Source organism: Equus caballus, chromosome 14 (genome assembly GCF_041296265.1).
Source record: "Equus caballus isolate H_3958 breed thoroughbred chromosome 14, TB-T2T, whole genome shotgun sequence".
In the NCBI taxonomy this organism is placed as follows: Eukaryota; Metazoa; Chordata; class Mammalia; order Perissodactyla; family Equidae; genus Equus; species Equus caballus.
Window position 1 is genome coordinate 25,968,083 of NC_091697.1, and position 15,478 is coordinate 25,983,560.

The 15,478-nt window shown below is 41.5% G+C and overlaps 1 protein-coding gene across 5 annotated transcripts in view; it reads right to left on the minus strand.

The window, feature by feature from the left end:
* Positions 1-3,719: 3,719 nt before the first annotated feature.
* Positions 3,720-15,478, minus strand: part of GABRP (gamma-aminobutyric acid type A receptor subunit pi) — a 37,726-nt gene continuing 25,967 nt past the window's right edge. For all 5 annotated transcript variants that reach the window (XM_070233926.1, XM_023617259.2, XM_070233925.1 and 2 more), the window contains 5 exons: positions 12,734-12,816; positions 8,913-9,050; positions 8,284-8,436; positions 7,583-7,770; positions 3,720-5,473 (listed from right to left, as the gene is read on the minus strand). In XM_070233926.1, coding sequence (XP_070090027.1) covers positions 5,171-5,473; positions 7,583-7,770; positions 8,284-8,436; positions 8,913-9,050; positions 12,734-12,816 — 865 coding nt within the window. In that variant the 3' untranslated portion in view covers positions 3,720-5,170. The remainder of the gene's footprint in view (positions 5,474-7,582; positions 7,771-8,283; positions 8,437-8,912; positions 9,051-12,733; positions 12,817-15,478) is intronic.

A 15,478-nucleotide genomic window follows, 5' to 3' on the forward strand; every position in this document is an offset into this window, starting at 1 on the left:
AAAAAATTTGCTTTGTGTCTGCTGTATACGTTATTCATATTCAATAATCATATTGAATTAGACTCTTTCCTTCTATGTGGCAGACACACCGTGTTATTTGTTCCCCCAGAAAATATAGCTTTCATGCAGCTGTTCTCTTTTTCACCAAGGTATTTGGCAACTGTCTGCCCATTTGTTTTCACATCTGGAGGGCTTTGAAGAATACAGATCTTGAGTCCATAGGTCTAGGGTGAGATTCTGGAATCTGTTGTCTATAAAGCTCAGTGAATCTTATGCTGAGCTGGGTTTGGGATCCACTTTTTGTGGGACACACAAAGCAAGTTTGTCAGGAGTCCCCAAGATTACCCACAGGTTTGATGATTCCCCAGGAGGACTCACAGGGCTCAGCATGTAGTGGTGCTCCTGACTGCGATCTATTACAGCAAAAGGATACAAGGTACAAGCAGCAGAGGGAAGAGTCACATGGGGTGAAGTCTGGAGGAAACCAGGCACGAGCTTCCAAGAATCTTCTCCTGGTGTAGTCGCCCAGTTTGTGCTTAATTCCTCCAGACTGGAATTGTGACAACATGTGTGAAATGTTGTCTACCAAGAAGCTCATTAGAGACTCAGAGTCCAAGACTTTTACTGCAGGCTGATCACAAAGGCACCCTCTGCTTAGCATGATCCAAAAGGCCAGACGCCTAGAAGAGGAGCGAGTGTTCAGCATAAAACACATTGTTTCTACAAACAGTTTAGGCACAGTGAGTCACTCTTACCAATTAGAGAATAATGGGAACTCTCCCCAAATCCAAATCCCCGGATGCCAGCTAAGGGCCAACCTTGCAAACAGACCCCTTTAATGATAGTAGTCTCAGGCCTGTTATGTTAACTTTTTTCTGCATAGTGTGTAATCCAATTTTCTGAGGATTTTAATAAAATTCATGCCCTAACTTGCAGAGGAAGCAGGCCATGAATGCAGGGTATGGACCACCTGACTCTGCAAGACCATTTAGGCCTTGGCTCTAGTCTGGGTTTAGAGAAGAGATAACTGGTTTGTAGATGCAGGTGTCCTGAAAGATCACAGAGACATTGGATCAACATGCAGCTACTCAGTCGCTTTTTATGTTCTATTCCCTCTTTCAGTTTTCCAAATGGGATTGCTTCTTCTCTAATTTCTAGAAAGTCACAATTATAAGTAATGAGATTGGATGATCAAAACCTATTTCACATCCATGTCACTGAAAGCTGTGAATCACATGACTCCCCTTCAAATCCCTAAAAGGAAATCATAATTTTGGAACGCAACCTTGTGGGTCACCAGGAATCTTCTTAGGCATACATTCTTTCTTAGCAATACTTGGTATGACACTTTCATTTTTTGCAGCCAGAGGCATCTCCCAGCATCTACAACCTCCCAAGATTACCTGGCAGAACAGAGCTGTCTGCTTTCGGGCATGTGGATGGCAAAATAAAAGGGGAGAGATGATTGTTTATTCTCATGGGAAATTTCCAGATGGAGACTAGAAGTTCATGTGAGCATTTCATTATTCAGTGGCATTTCATTATTCACCTTGCACATTTTCTTCCTCCTAAACAATTAGACTTTCTTTTAAGTTCGTTCCTGTCGAGTTACTTTTTCAGTTCACTTATTCAGGTGAATAGAGGAACAGCATGTCTCTGTACAAAACCCTTCTTGAGCCTAATAATGACAGTCATTGTCATTCAGCCTTGCTTTTCAAGGTGCAAAAGCTCCTTCTTATTGGACCTGTTTTCCGTGGTTTTAATCACTCTGTCATCTTTCTTTGACTCACTTTCCATTTCTGTACTTACTTCTTAAAAGTGTGGTGGCCAAAATTGGACTTAATGTTTTTCAGCCCAAATATACTATGGTCTGATATATATCTAATTTCTCTACAAAAACCGTTGAAAAGAATGTGTAATACATATGTAATACAATATGTATTATTGTAATATGTACAATAATAAATTGTATATATAGATATTTTTTAATTATTCAAAAAACATGAAACACATATTCAAACATTCTTTCCTTCTTTAAAATCATTGGTACAACATATAAATTACATTAAGTATATATTGGGTATAATTCCCTGTCTGTTAAGACTCACTTTTAAAAATATATATTAAGAAGCAAGGATCTTTGACAGTAAAAGTATTGTAGCCTGATCAAAATTAACTATGTGTCGGGCGCTGAGAAGAACTGCCCTGTTGTGTAAGAGTAACACGCAGTGTTGAAGAAAGACCACGTCTTGATCTTGGTTGTCGAACTCCCCCAAGTACAGATTGTCGCTACACTGGCTTGGCCCTGAAAGGCCACGCAGAACTTTTCTCCTAGCAGTTCTACCCGCGTTGCCAACTCATTTTCAGCTTGGAGTCTAATGTCATCTCTAGCTCTCTTCTGCTGTGCTCATTTCTCCATTCCTCCCTATCTTCCATTTGAAATTAACCCTCTGTCATTTACTTGTTATTGAATGTCTTCACATATATATGACTTCCTATATTGAGAATACTGATATTCTCAATATCAAGGTAATTGAAAATTATATTTGACTTAGTATATTCTCAACTCTACCAAGTCCCTTTGGGAAATTTGATGAGGTGTTAGTCTTGATATTTTCACCCCCAAAACAACTATTTTGAATAAAGTGAGTCCTGGGACTGATCTGGGTAGGTAGGATACACGGGGTAGGTCTAGAACCTTAGGAGGTTTTATTGAGAACGCTAATGTTGTAGCCTACATAAATTTCAGAGTAATACAAAATTCAAGAATTTTTTTCCCAAAGTGTATTCTCAAACTGCAAAAATATCATTTAATGAAAACAAAAGAGAATTCCAAAAACAATAAAGAAGGCTTGGAAGGGGATCCCTGACATTTTCTGAGAACTGGATCTTTGCATATCACCAGGCCCAGCGGCTTAACTGCAAGGAAAGTGTTGAGGTGCAGTGATATCACAGAAAGGCATCAATTGTGTCACCAGTGTTTATCTTCCTTGGCAGGAAACAGTAGCGGGGTGTGTGTGTGTGTGTGTGTGTGTGTGTGTGCACGCATGCGCGCACATATGTATCTGTGTACTGTCTGGGATGGAAGGAGCACAAAGAGTGTGAGCCCACTGAATTTGTACTATGATGTGTATCTTTTCCAAATGGGATCTTACAACCTTCATTCTATAGACGACCACTTGATTTGGTGGGTAGCTAATATGGTATATTTATTTCACAGTTTCACGTCTTTACAGTTTCCTTTATATAATGCTTGAATGGGGCTTCAGAGAACATATTTCATTTTAAATATTTTTTTAAAAATCACAAATATGAATGAAACATACAACCACATTGCATCTTTTTTTTTTTTTTTAAAGATTTTATTTTTTCCTTTTTCTCCCCAAAGCCCCCCGGTACATAGTTGTGTATTCTTCGTTGTGGGTTCTTCTAGTTGTGGCATGTGGGACGCTGCCTCAGCGTGGTCTGATGAGCAGTGCCATGTCCGCGCCCAGGATTCGAACTAACGAAACACTGGGTCGCCTGCAGCGGAGCGTGCGAACTTAACCACTCGGCCACGGGGCCAGCCCCTACATTGCATCTTTTTTAACTCCCCCATTCCCATTAGAAACATTTTGTTAAAAGTTCAGGTGATCAAACCCATAGAAACCGAATTGTGAGAAGTATCATAATGGGAAAAAGAATGAAAGCCTGTAGTACAGGAGTTTACAGAAGAGAGATGATCTTCCAAAGTCATGGTTTATTTCTGAAAGGAAGAGTAAAAGCATACATTTATTAGAAAGGAAGCTAAAGAATTAAAGGTGGCAAGTCTCTTTAAAATGATTGATGCTGAACTGGAAGCATTTATCATGGCACACTTGCAAGTCTCTACCTATGGTGCTGTCGGCTGTGCTTGACCAAGGAGCAGGGAGAGATGCACACTTGTGCTTCTTATGTTAGGGTTAAGAGTGACTGGACGTGGAAAAGGCAGCTCACCTGCAGCCTCAACATACGTTCTGTGACAAGTCCCATGTTACTCAGAAAGTTCAGGACTCAGGGCCAACATTGCCCTGTTCATGCAGGATAAGCCACTCAAAGCAGTCCGGCTAGAAGGATCAGGGATCTGAGCAAAGCCAAGCTTACTTGTGCTAAGCCTCTTGTTTCTGGGTAACGCAGCTCATTGTCTAACAAGCATCATTCCTGGTCATTAGAGCATAGGGATAAAAGCTCCTCTTGGAAAGATGCAGGGGATCTGATGCTGACAAAGCGTCGCTCAGTGTCAGAGCAGCAGATAGAAATGGACTCAGTTCTGCAAGTCTTGATGGCAACAGTCCATATTAAGGCTTCTAGAATAAGTAAAAGAAAAAATTTTCCATTTCCATCCCTGATGTGGAGGAAAGGGCTTTAACATTGTTTAGGACTGGTGCGCATATAACAGCAAAATGATAAGACATGTCAAATGGGAGAATAAAGGCCCAGAGCCCTTCTAGTTTGGGGAATCCATTATATCTCAGAAAAAAGGGATTCATGTTTGAGATTATTGATCTACCAAATTTTTCTTCACTTAAACATTAGATTTTCCAGTGGTAGGACATAATTGGAATTTGGGGACGATTCTGCTCTGGAATGAAACACTGTATTAAAAACTCATCTTGGTATTGAGTTAGTTCAGTGACTTCCAGTGAATTAACTTAGGCCCACATTTTATTTTGATCAAAAGCAAAAAACAGAAAATATTACTCCCTGAATAGGCAACAACACATTTTATAAGCACTGCGAGATTTAGTAAATGGCATGTATGATTAATTTAGAAACAACCCCTAACCCTTGAGGGTTATTCAATACATGTAATGGTCTCTTCACTTGTTATATGAGGTAAATGCAGACCAGGGAGCCACTGTGCAAATAGTCAGCCTTGAGTAAGTTTGTAATCTTGGGCTTCATGGGGATGTCTTTCATAAAGATAAAAAAGGAATGGGCTGATGTTGCTATTACAATTCTCTGTAATGCTAGGACTTCTACACAGCTTAAATAATATCTGAGGGTCCATTCCTTGAGGAGAAATTCTCAAATGTTATTTTAGTCACTTCTAGCACCATGCGGTTAGGGTACACACTCGGCTTAGAATACCATTCACATCATTACCTTGTTGAGTTGAAGACCTATGGCATGCAAACAATTCAACATACTCTCAAAAATACATGTAGTATGCCCAGTAAAATACATTGGCTAGCATAAAAATCAAAGGAAATAGTAGTTTAGAATATCGATCAACATTACTGGGGTTTTGAATTGTGAAATAATCAACAATCCTGCCCATCTTATCTCGGAAGACAAACTTGAACTTGTCACTGGTTTTCATTGTCAGGTCGCTGTAGTCAACATTATCACCAGAAATTTCGATGCTGGCAAAGCTGATCTTCCGTTTAAAGCTGGAGATGGAGCTGTTGATGATGTTAGTAATATTGACTTCTTCCACTTCCTTCGTTGTCCCCTAGTTCATAGACAGTGCAGTTAGTTTGGCAGACTTGATTCAGCACAATAAATGAGTATTTATATACTTAGAGGTCAAAGTATTGAATAATTAGGTTTCATAGAGAGTAGCAGTGAGTGCCTCAGAAATGGGCTGGTAAGCCAGAGTTGGCAGCCCTGTTATCCTGCTTTTAGGCATTCACCCCTAGGCCATCAGCTTGTATAATGGGAAAAATAATCATTGCCCACTCTAGATGTGTAGCGCTGTGTGGTAAATGCTGAATTCTCAGGCTTTGAAGTTAGCTGACCTGGGTTCAAATCCCATTCTGCCTCTCACCATTGTGCAACTCTAGCCATCTTAATCCCTTGAAGACTCGATTTCCTTGCCTGCAAAATCATGATGATATTAATACCTGCCTCATGAGACTCACGGGAAGATTAAATAGTATAAACTATGTAAAGCATTTAGTTGGTGTTTGATGGAATTCCATTCTGTTTCAGGGAGGAGAAAGTAATAGATTATGAAAGTTGACAGAAACCAGCAGTGTCTTAAGGTCTTTGCCACACAAACAGAAATACTGATGCTCCCTGAAATTCCAGAGAGTTGCCATTCTCCAACATGTCTGGGGTGACATAGCATGTGGGGAGTGTAGTGAAGTCAGAGAGAGTGGAGTTTGGATCCTTGACCAGGCCACTTATGAAGTGTGGCATCTTGAATGAGTTACTCACCTTTCTGAGTGGCAGATTCCTCAACAGTAAAATTGGGATAATAATGGTACCCACATGATGGGTTCTTGGGTGGACTAAATGAGATGTCGATAAGTTGTTTAGCACACAGCAAGTACTCTGTAGTGAAGCCATTATTAAACACATGGCAAAATAAGGTCTTTCTGGTGTCTTCAATGAAGGATTTCAGTAAGTCTACAATCCCTTTTTTGCCAATCTACCACATCCAGACTTTTCTTTTCCTTTTTTTTGTAATTAACCATCTTCCCCTTAATGAAGCCCATAGGGAGTAAAATAAATGAAATCCATATTCTTTTTTGGCTAGCACAGATGGACCATTTGCCTTTGGTACTTGGCTAATATGACTGTGTAAAACACTGTTCACAATAGTCAAACACAAGGGAAAAGGCAACTCGACCTCTGGGCTATTCTGATTCCTCATTTCCTCACCATTAAACCCTGTGTAGTCCTGGCATTTTGCTAAAGGTGAGCACCTCTTCTGTGCTGAATCCCTATCATTTTCTTGCTGTTAACATGCGTTTTAGTACATCAAAGTCTATCAAATTGGGCTTCCAAAAACTCCTGGGCTTCCATGGGCCTGTAGAGGATAATAGTAAAGAGCATGGACTATTGCCCACTGCAAGTGGGAATAACAGCTAAGTGTCAGGCTTTGGAGCTAAGCAGATTTAGGTTCAAATCCCAGCTCTACCTCTTACTATCGGTATCACCTGGGATAGGTCATCTACCCTTCCTATACCTCAGATTCCACAACTGCAAAAATGAAGATAGCCTTACTGGGTTGTTATGAGCATTTTAAATGATATAACATTTGCAAAGGGCTTGTGACTGTGTCTGATGCATGTAAATGATCAATAGATAATAACCATTATTATTATTCTGAGAGCTGGACCACAGTGTTTCATGGCTAAATCAGATAATGACAGTCTTTCTCAACTGGCAGAAAAATATGCTCACTGAGAAATTTGCCACAATTTAATTTTGTCCATACATTTTCCAGTAAACCATTATCTGTATAATTTAAGAAAACAAGAATGTAACGAAAGAATTAAATAGTAAAGACATATTAATCTGAAACTTGTAAGCAGCTGATCACATTTGGTTTGATATCGGGTTTTTCAAGCATTAGGTTTTTCTTGTGCTTGCGATTTTATGTTGCTTAACAGATAACGTAGTTATTTTCTGCTGGAAAATTAAACGTATTAATATCTCATTGTATTGGGCAAAAAGAGCAGTCTTCTTCAAAAGACGTCATGACTTCCAGATGCCCTCACCTGAGCAAGAATGAGAATCACTGGAGCGAAGTGAATCACTGTGGGGAAGTTCATCTCTACAGACCAGCACGCGGCACAGGCGATGAATCAAACAGGGCCCTCAAAATTCTTACCCTATCTTTGGCTGCCATCTGCTGTAAGGAGCTGTAGTGGGCAACTGCGTATTCCAGTAGGGCCCCAAACACGAAGCTAAAGCAGATCCCCAGGTACACATCGATGGCCTTTATAAAGCAGTTGGTGTTGGGAAGTGAAGTGCGGGACCCGATCATCAGTGTGGTCATTGACAACACGGTGGTCACTCCTGGGAAAACAGGTAGGCGGTGTTCCCACGTTAGTGGCCAGTGAACCTTCCATCATCATCACCTGGCAGACAGTCTGACTGTCTCCATTCAGGAGTTGGCAGAGTGGGGACACGACTCAGAAATAGAATATAGTTCATTTTGAAAAATCTGTGGTCTTCAGGAACAGGGTGAGTTTGTTCATTTTGTACAGATATGAGTGATACGATGTTCTAAATGTTTTGCTGTCTGTCTTTTTATTGGAGGGGGGTGTTCAGTGCACAGAATAACTGACAACAGGCCATCTAATCACAATTCTCTGTTATCTGTCACTGTGAAACATAAGTATAAAAATGCACTACTCCTGGACCAGTCTCTCTCTATCTCTGTCTATCTCTTTTTCTCTCTCTGTAAAAGAATCTCTCAAGAAACCAACTCCTGGAACTACTCTCTGAATGTCTATGAGAATAATGATTGAAGGAAAAAAAAGGACTTGATAACACAATTCTTAGAAATCTCCTGTTGTTGGGGCTTACCAATGCAGGTTCTTGCAGGAACTGAATCAAGGGAGATCCAAAACGAAACCCAGGATAACACCACCAGGAAAGTGGAAGGAACGTAGGTTTCCAGAATGAAATACAGGACATTCCTCCGAAGTTCAAATTGCAAGACCAATCGCGTATAATTTCCTGATAGGAAAGAGATAGGAAATCCTGTCTGCTCACATAGCAGAGTGGTTTCCCTATGGGAAGTTTAACTTAGCTACATGCACATGAAGCTATCAGTTATTCACCAACACCTAGTTAATCAGGAACTGTCATCACAGTTGCAATGAAAGAAAATGCTTTGCACAGAGCGGGATTTATAGGGGTGCTGATGCCCCCCACCCATGCTCCTTTTCTTCTGCCTTTCTCTTTCACAGTATCGTTGTAGCATTGTAACTGCTGATTTCCTTGGCATCTACCTCACTGGATTGTGAGCCTCTTGAGGACCATTTCGATACTGGGTGTGGAGCGAGTAAATGTGCTGAGTCCAAACTACTGCTCCACCACACTGCGGAGGCATTCCTGGGCCTCGAAGGGATAAAGGGGAGAAAAAAATGGTATTTCGGACTCAGAACGCATCTCGGTTATTTTGCTTTTGTACAGTGTGTCCCATGAGTTACCTGTTTCCTGCTGCGATCTGGTAACTAAGGTGAAATACCGTTGAACGGTGTACTGAGCAAGCCGCAGGTTTTCCAGCCCACGCACAGAATCGTTCCCTCTCAGCCAGGTGAACTCCACGTCATTCCCATCATAGCCCCCTGGCAAATAAAACAGTGCCCTGGTCAGTGCAAGAAGGTTGCAGATTGAACAGGTCTGGAAAATACTACACTATGGAGACAGCATGAGCTTTGTCTTGATGGCGATAAGTCCAAGGATGATTCCATGGAAAACTTGGCATGATTTCTCTGGTGTAATTGCAGTGTCTACTCAGAATGAAGCGACCTGCTGGGGCAATTTGCTGTCAATGGAGAACCAGTTCTATGCCAAGCATTGTATAGAGCTGGTAGATCAGAAGCCTCTAGAAGTGGCTGCTCTCATTATTTAAATGATATTTACTGAACACATATATGTGAACACACAAAGGACTATGCTAGATATTGCCTTTCAGCACAGTCTACCAGCTCTGATGGTGTTCTCAGGGACTTTGCAATTGGTCTGTTCATATTTCCACATTGGCTTAAATGTAAAAACTAAAACAAAACACCTATAGCCAGCCACTTTATTGATGTCTGTAAACATAAGCTTTTGATAAATCTCAAAGCAGTTTTACAAGTATAGTTGATAATAGTAATAATAGCTACCTTTCATTAAATATTTATGTTAAGTCCTTTATATATTGTCTCTAATGTTTTCACAAACTAGCAAGGTGGTTTTTTTTATATTTTCTGAAATTAGGATGGATCTGATAGTTGACTTATATATAGATAAAGTAGAGCTTACATTATTTCCTAAAACATTATTATTCAACAAATGTCCCTTAGAATTGAGGAACTGTAATGTTTTGCCCATTTTATACATGAAAAATCAGATTCAGAGAGGTTACATAACTTTCTCAGGATAACAAAGCAAGTAAGAAACAAAGCCAGGATCGTACCTTAGGAAAGTTTAATCCCAAAGCCCATGGATGATGATAATAATATCTATCATTTAGTTAGTAATTATATTTCTAAGTGCTTTGTAACATTATCATCTCATTTAATCCTCAAAATATCTCTTGGAGAAGAGAGATGAATAGTTAATATGCACATGGAAAGATACTCCATATCATTAGTCATCAGGGAAATGCAAATCAAAGCCACAATAAGATACCACTTCACACCCATAAGAATGGCTATAACAAAAAAGCAGATGATAACAAATGACGAGCATGTGGAGAAGCTGGAACATTGCTGGTGGGGAGGTAAAATGGTACAACCACTTTGGAAAACAGTTTGACAGTTTCTTGAAAACTTAAAAATAAATTTGCCATTTGACCCAGCATTCCACTCCTAAGTATATGCCCAAGAAAAATCAAATTGTGGCCACCAACAGACTTGTACACAAATGCTCACAGCAGCATTATCCATACTAGCTAAAAGGCGGAAACGAGCCCAAGAGACTTGTACTTCTTGTATTCTTTTGTATGGAATCAAAAGGGAGTAAAGCAATAAAAAGGAAGGACGTACTGATACATGCTCCAACATGTATGAACCTCAAAAACATTATGCTAAGTGAAAGAAGCCGGATGCAAAAGACCACATGTTATATTGATCCCATTTATATGAAATATCCAGAAAAGGCCACTGTATAGAGACAGAAAGTAGATTAGTGGTTGCCTGGGGGCTGGCAGTGGCAATGGGAGGTAACTGTAAATGGACAGAGGGGTCTCTTAGGTGCCATGGAAATGTGCTAACGACGGAATGTGGCAACTGTTGTACAACTCGGCAAATTTCCTAAAAATCTTTGAAATGTACAGTTAAAATGGGTGAATTTTATGATATGTAAATTATATCTCAATAAAGCTCTTAAAAAGTAACTCTGAGTCAGGTCCTATTATTTTTCCTACTTCCTTGACGAGGAAACTGAGGTCCAGAGAGGTTAGTTACTCACCCAAAGTCACTCAGCTCGTGACAGGAAAAGCCCAGTGATTCTGGCACCTGTGATCTCAAACCTCTCAGAACTGGGTTGCCTTTGTTTTCAAGGCTGTTGGGGAATGGGGAGCCAGTGCTGGGACTAACATTTTGTTAAGTCCTAGCCTACGGTATCCCCCATCTAGCAGTGGTTATCTTCCGCTTCATGGGGCGGAGAAGCAGTCATGAGCTCTTAGAGGATTTACAGATGACAACTGTCTGCAGGCTTTCCCTTGGAAGCAACGCAAAATTTACTGGACCTAGCTGTCCAAATAGGCCTGGGATCCCAAAGAAATAAAAACTATCCAAAAAAGTGAATAGTACAAGCTCCTACTTGGACATTTTGCTTTTACAGCAAGTAAATGCTCACAATCATGACATTATCACCACTCTGTCCCTGGGTGGATATGTGCAATAATGGGATGGTATCAATTCTTTTCTAGGGACGGTGTTCAGGAAAAAACCCTTGGTGAGGTTTCTGCACCCAAATAAGTGCTAGTAAACATTTCGTGAAGCTTCCTCTGCTCACTGGGGACGGTATCTGTGAAGCAAATGCTGAAGTTTCCAGCAGAATCTCACTCCTGGGATTGAAGATGAGCACAGCCACACAGGGAGGGCAATTACTTTTTTCCATGTGGGACTGAAAATGAGTTCTCTTTTAGATAACTCAAGTTTTATTCTGCCCCCAAACAGCTGTATTGCTTCCAGAAGGTTTCACATGCATTTAATCAATAAGGCAATTAATCTGCCTGTCTGAGTCACTAATTAAATGTCTACCTCTGGAAAATGACTGCTGCCTCATAATGGTTGTGCTTCTTGGATGTTGGCCACTGTGTTCTCCTGTCAGAAGTGCCCACTAGTCTCCAGTGCTTGACTATAGTTTTTCCTCCTCGTATAAGCCATGCTTTCATGCTTTAATGACTCCTATCTGAGGTGTTGTTTTCCCAGGACGCCTATCACACGTGCTACCTCCCCAGGTTTGGTGGGCATTTCGGAGTGGTTTACTAAGGAACGTGGAGATTACTCAACAATACCAGGAATTCATTTGACACACATCAGCTTAGAGTAAATTCTCATTCCTCATCATAAACAACCCCCTAGACTGCAGTTTAGATGCCCTCTTATTGGCATTACTGCATTAAGCTTTATATATATATATCTCTCAAACAATTTTGTTTAGAAGTTGGAAGGAGTCGTGCAATAAATGTCAATGATTGCTTTGTATATTTGCCATTTCTAACCTCTGCTGTGTTCTTTCTGGCTTCCACGCCTTAGCAGATTCTGACTTCCACTCCTAGTCCTATTGACCTTCAATTCCATGGCTGTCTTGTCTACTGTTGGCTGGAAATATCTCGTGCCAATGCACAATGGTCCTCCCCAGAAGATGTAATGTTGGGGGGGCTGGCCCAGTGGTATAGTGGTTAAGTTCATGCACTCCGCTTTGGTGGCCTGGAGTCCCCCAGTTTGTATCCTGGGTGCAGACCTACACACCGCTCATCAAGCCATGTTGTGGCGGCATCCCACATAGAAGAACTACAAGGACTTACAACTACATACTGAGGCTTTGGGGAGAAAAATAAAGAGGAAAGTTGGCAACAGATGTTAGCTCTGGGCCAATCTTCCTCACCAAAACAAAACAAAATAGAACAAAAAAACCGATGTAACGTTGGAAGGTTTGTCTTAGAGCTGTCTCTAAATCTCTCTGTATGTACACTCAGAAGGGCTGAACCCACTGAAATCAACACCAAGAAAAAACAGGACACTCTTCATCAATACACAGCTCTAAGTCACCCAGGAAAATCATCTTAGGGGCCTGTGGGATATATACTCACAGCTTTCCAGTTGCAACTTGCATGTCTGTGTGTCCATGGGGTATTTAGACAGGTCCATATTACATGCAACAGTTGTTGTGATTCTAAGAAAGGAAAAATGCATTCAAAAAGAGTGTTATGAAATGAGATATCACCTTACACCCATCAGAATGGGTTAACAAGACAAGAAGTAACAAACATTGGAGAGGATGTGGAGAAACGGGAACCCTCACACACTGCTGGTGGGAATGCAAACTGGTGCAGCCACTATGGAAAACAGTATGAAGATTTCTCAAAAAATTAAAAATAGAATTACCATATGATTCAGCTATGCTGCTATTGGCTATTTATCCAAAGAACATGAAACCAACAATTCAAAGAGATTTATGCATCCTTATGTTCATTGCAGCATTATTCACAATAGCCAACACATGGAAGCAACCCAAGAGCCCATCAATGGATACATGGATAAAGACGATGTGGTGTATATATCTATATATACACAAAGGAATACTACTCGGCCATAAAAAAGACACAATTGTGCCATTTGTGACAACATAGATGGACCTTGAGGGGATTCTGCCAAGCAAAATAAGCCAGACAGAGAAAGACAAACACAGTATGACTTCACTCATATGTGAAGCACAAACACATGGATAAGGAGAGCAGAATAGTGGTTAGTGGAGGGGAAGGGGGTGGGGGGAGGGTGAAAGGGGTAAAGGAGCACATATGTATAGTGACAGATAAAAACTAGACTATTGGTGGTGAACATGATGCAATCTATACAGAAACTGATATAGAATAATGTACACCTGAAGTTTACATAATGTTACAAGTCAATATGATGTCAATTAAAAAAAAAGAGTGTGGGGTGGCCCAGTGGCACAGCAGTTAAGTTCCCATGTTCCGCTTCGGCAGCCCAGGGTTTGCCAGTTCAGATCCCAGGTGTGGACACGGCACCGCTTGGCACGCCATGCTATGGTAGGCGTCCCACATATAAAGTAGAGGAAGATGGGCATGGATGTTAGCTCAGGGCCAGTCTTCCTCAGCAAAAAGAGGAGGATCGGCAGCATTTAGCTCAGGGTTAATCTTCCTCAAAAAAAAAAAAAAAAAAAAAAAGGAGCGTTATGAGCATGCTATAAAAAATATACATTCTCTTTAAGGGCCACTCCAAGAGGACTTTCACCTTGACTCTTACAGTGAACACATGACTTGGAGCCTGCATTCAAAGCATTCCTGAGGTTTTCTGTGCTAAGCAACAACTGCCAGACTCAGTTAAAGCTGGGATTCAGAGGGGAGGAAGCTGGAATGTTGGCAATTCAGAGGCAAACTTGCAACAGTATTGCAGAACAGAATCACTCATTGGCTTGTTTGTGATGGCTTTGCATCCACTTTTAAAATTTAATCTTCATGACAAAGTCATGAGGAGCCAGAACAGAGATCACTGTCACTACTGTCACCATTTGACAACAGACTTAGGGGCTTGCTTAGGTTCACACAGCTCTTAGTGGCGGAGCTGGGGCTGGAGCCCAGGTCTCCTGGCTGTGCAGGCCAAAAGGCCCCTGCCTCCTGGAGGGGATTGGCATGCAGGGCACGTGGAGGGCATCACAGGGCACTAGGCACTAGGCACTGTGGCTCTTGGGGACCAACACCCAAAGACATTCAATTAAACAGCAGTTAAGCCCTCACAACGGAGATTTCAATTGACAGACATTTATTTTCCTTTTTCTTCAGTGTCACACATTTTTATTAAGCACATTTATTTATTAAGCACTGTGCTGGGTGCTTGGGGCAAGTGGAAATGCTCACAGCACGGTGCCTACTTCGAGGAAGCTCACGCTCCCTTACGGGAGACAGAGACTAACATCAGCTACTCTTTACCGAAGGCTTACCGCTAGCCAGTCCCCATGTGAAGTGCTTCACATACATTATCCCTTTGAATTTCTACAACAGCTTTATGAGGTAGGAAATATTATTCTTCTTTGGCTGCTGAGGAAACTGAGGCTCAGAGAGTTAGGTAATTTGCCTAAGGTCACAGAGCAGGGACTTGCTCCAAACCTGTCTGACTCTAGAGCCAGGCTATTAACCATCATCCATTATTTGTAACCCTTGTACAGGGCAGATTGTGACCTGTGCCATAATACAGACAGACACACACACAGGCACACACACATATGCACCCATACACACATACATGTGCTGTGGGAACACAGGGAAGGAGGACATTAATGTTGACTGGAGTTGGGGGTCAAGGGAGAAGTCTAGTTAGGTTTCTTGAAAGAGGAGTTGGAGTTCTGGTTGGTCTTTGCAAAATTCAGTGCAGCTGAGGAGTGTCAGATGAACAATCCAGAAACTCAGTTTATTGGTTAGCTCAGTCTTTGTTATATAACTTCAGCCTCTAATTTGGGATTAAAGATCAGCTCCATGAATATTTGGTTCCTAGACTTCTCCCCAAGGCTTCTTTGAGCATTAGGTTCGCTCAGTCCTAGCACATCCCTGGCACAGACAGCGCTAAGTCCTCCGCCTGTGGCTGCCTTTCCTGTTCCAGCCAACCTGTGGCTTGATGAACAATTGAGTGGAAGGGATGCTGGGCCTCAGGGATTTGGGGGAGGGGTAGAGGGGAGCCCAAGGCTGCAGGTGGCAGAGGCCTTGGGGCACAGCACTTTGATTCTCTGTACACGCACGGCTCAGACGAGCAGAGAGGCATGGAGCTCCCGCGTGACGGGAAAGCTCCTTGTGCACCTCTGTGTTTGCTCCTGCTATTCC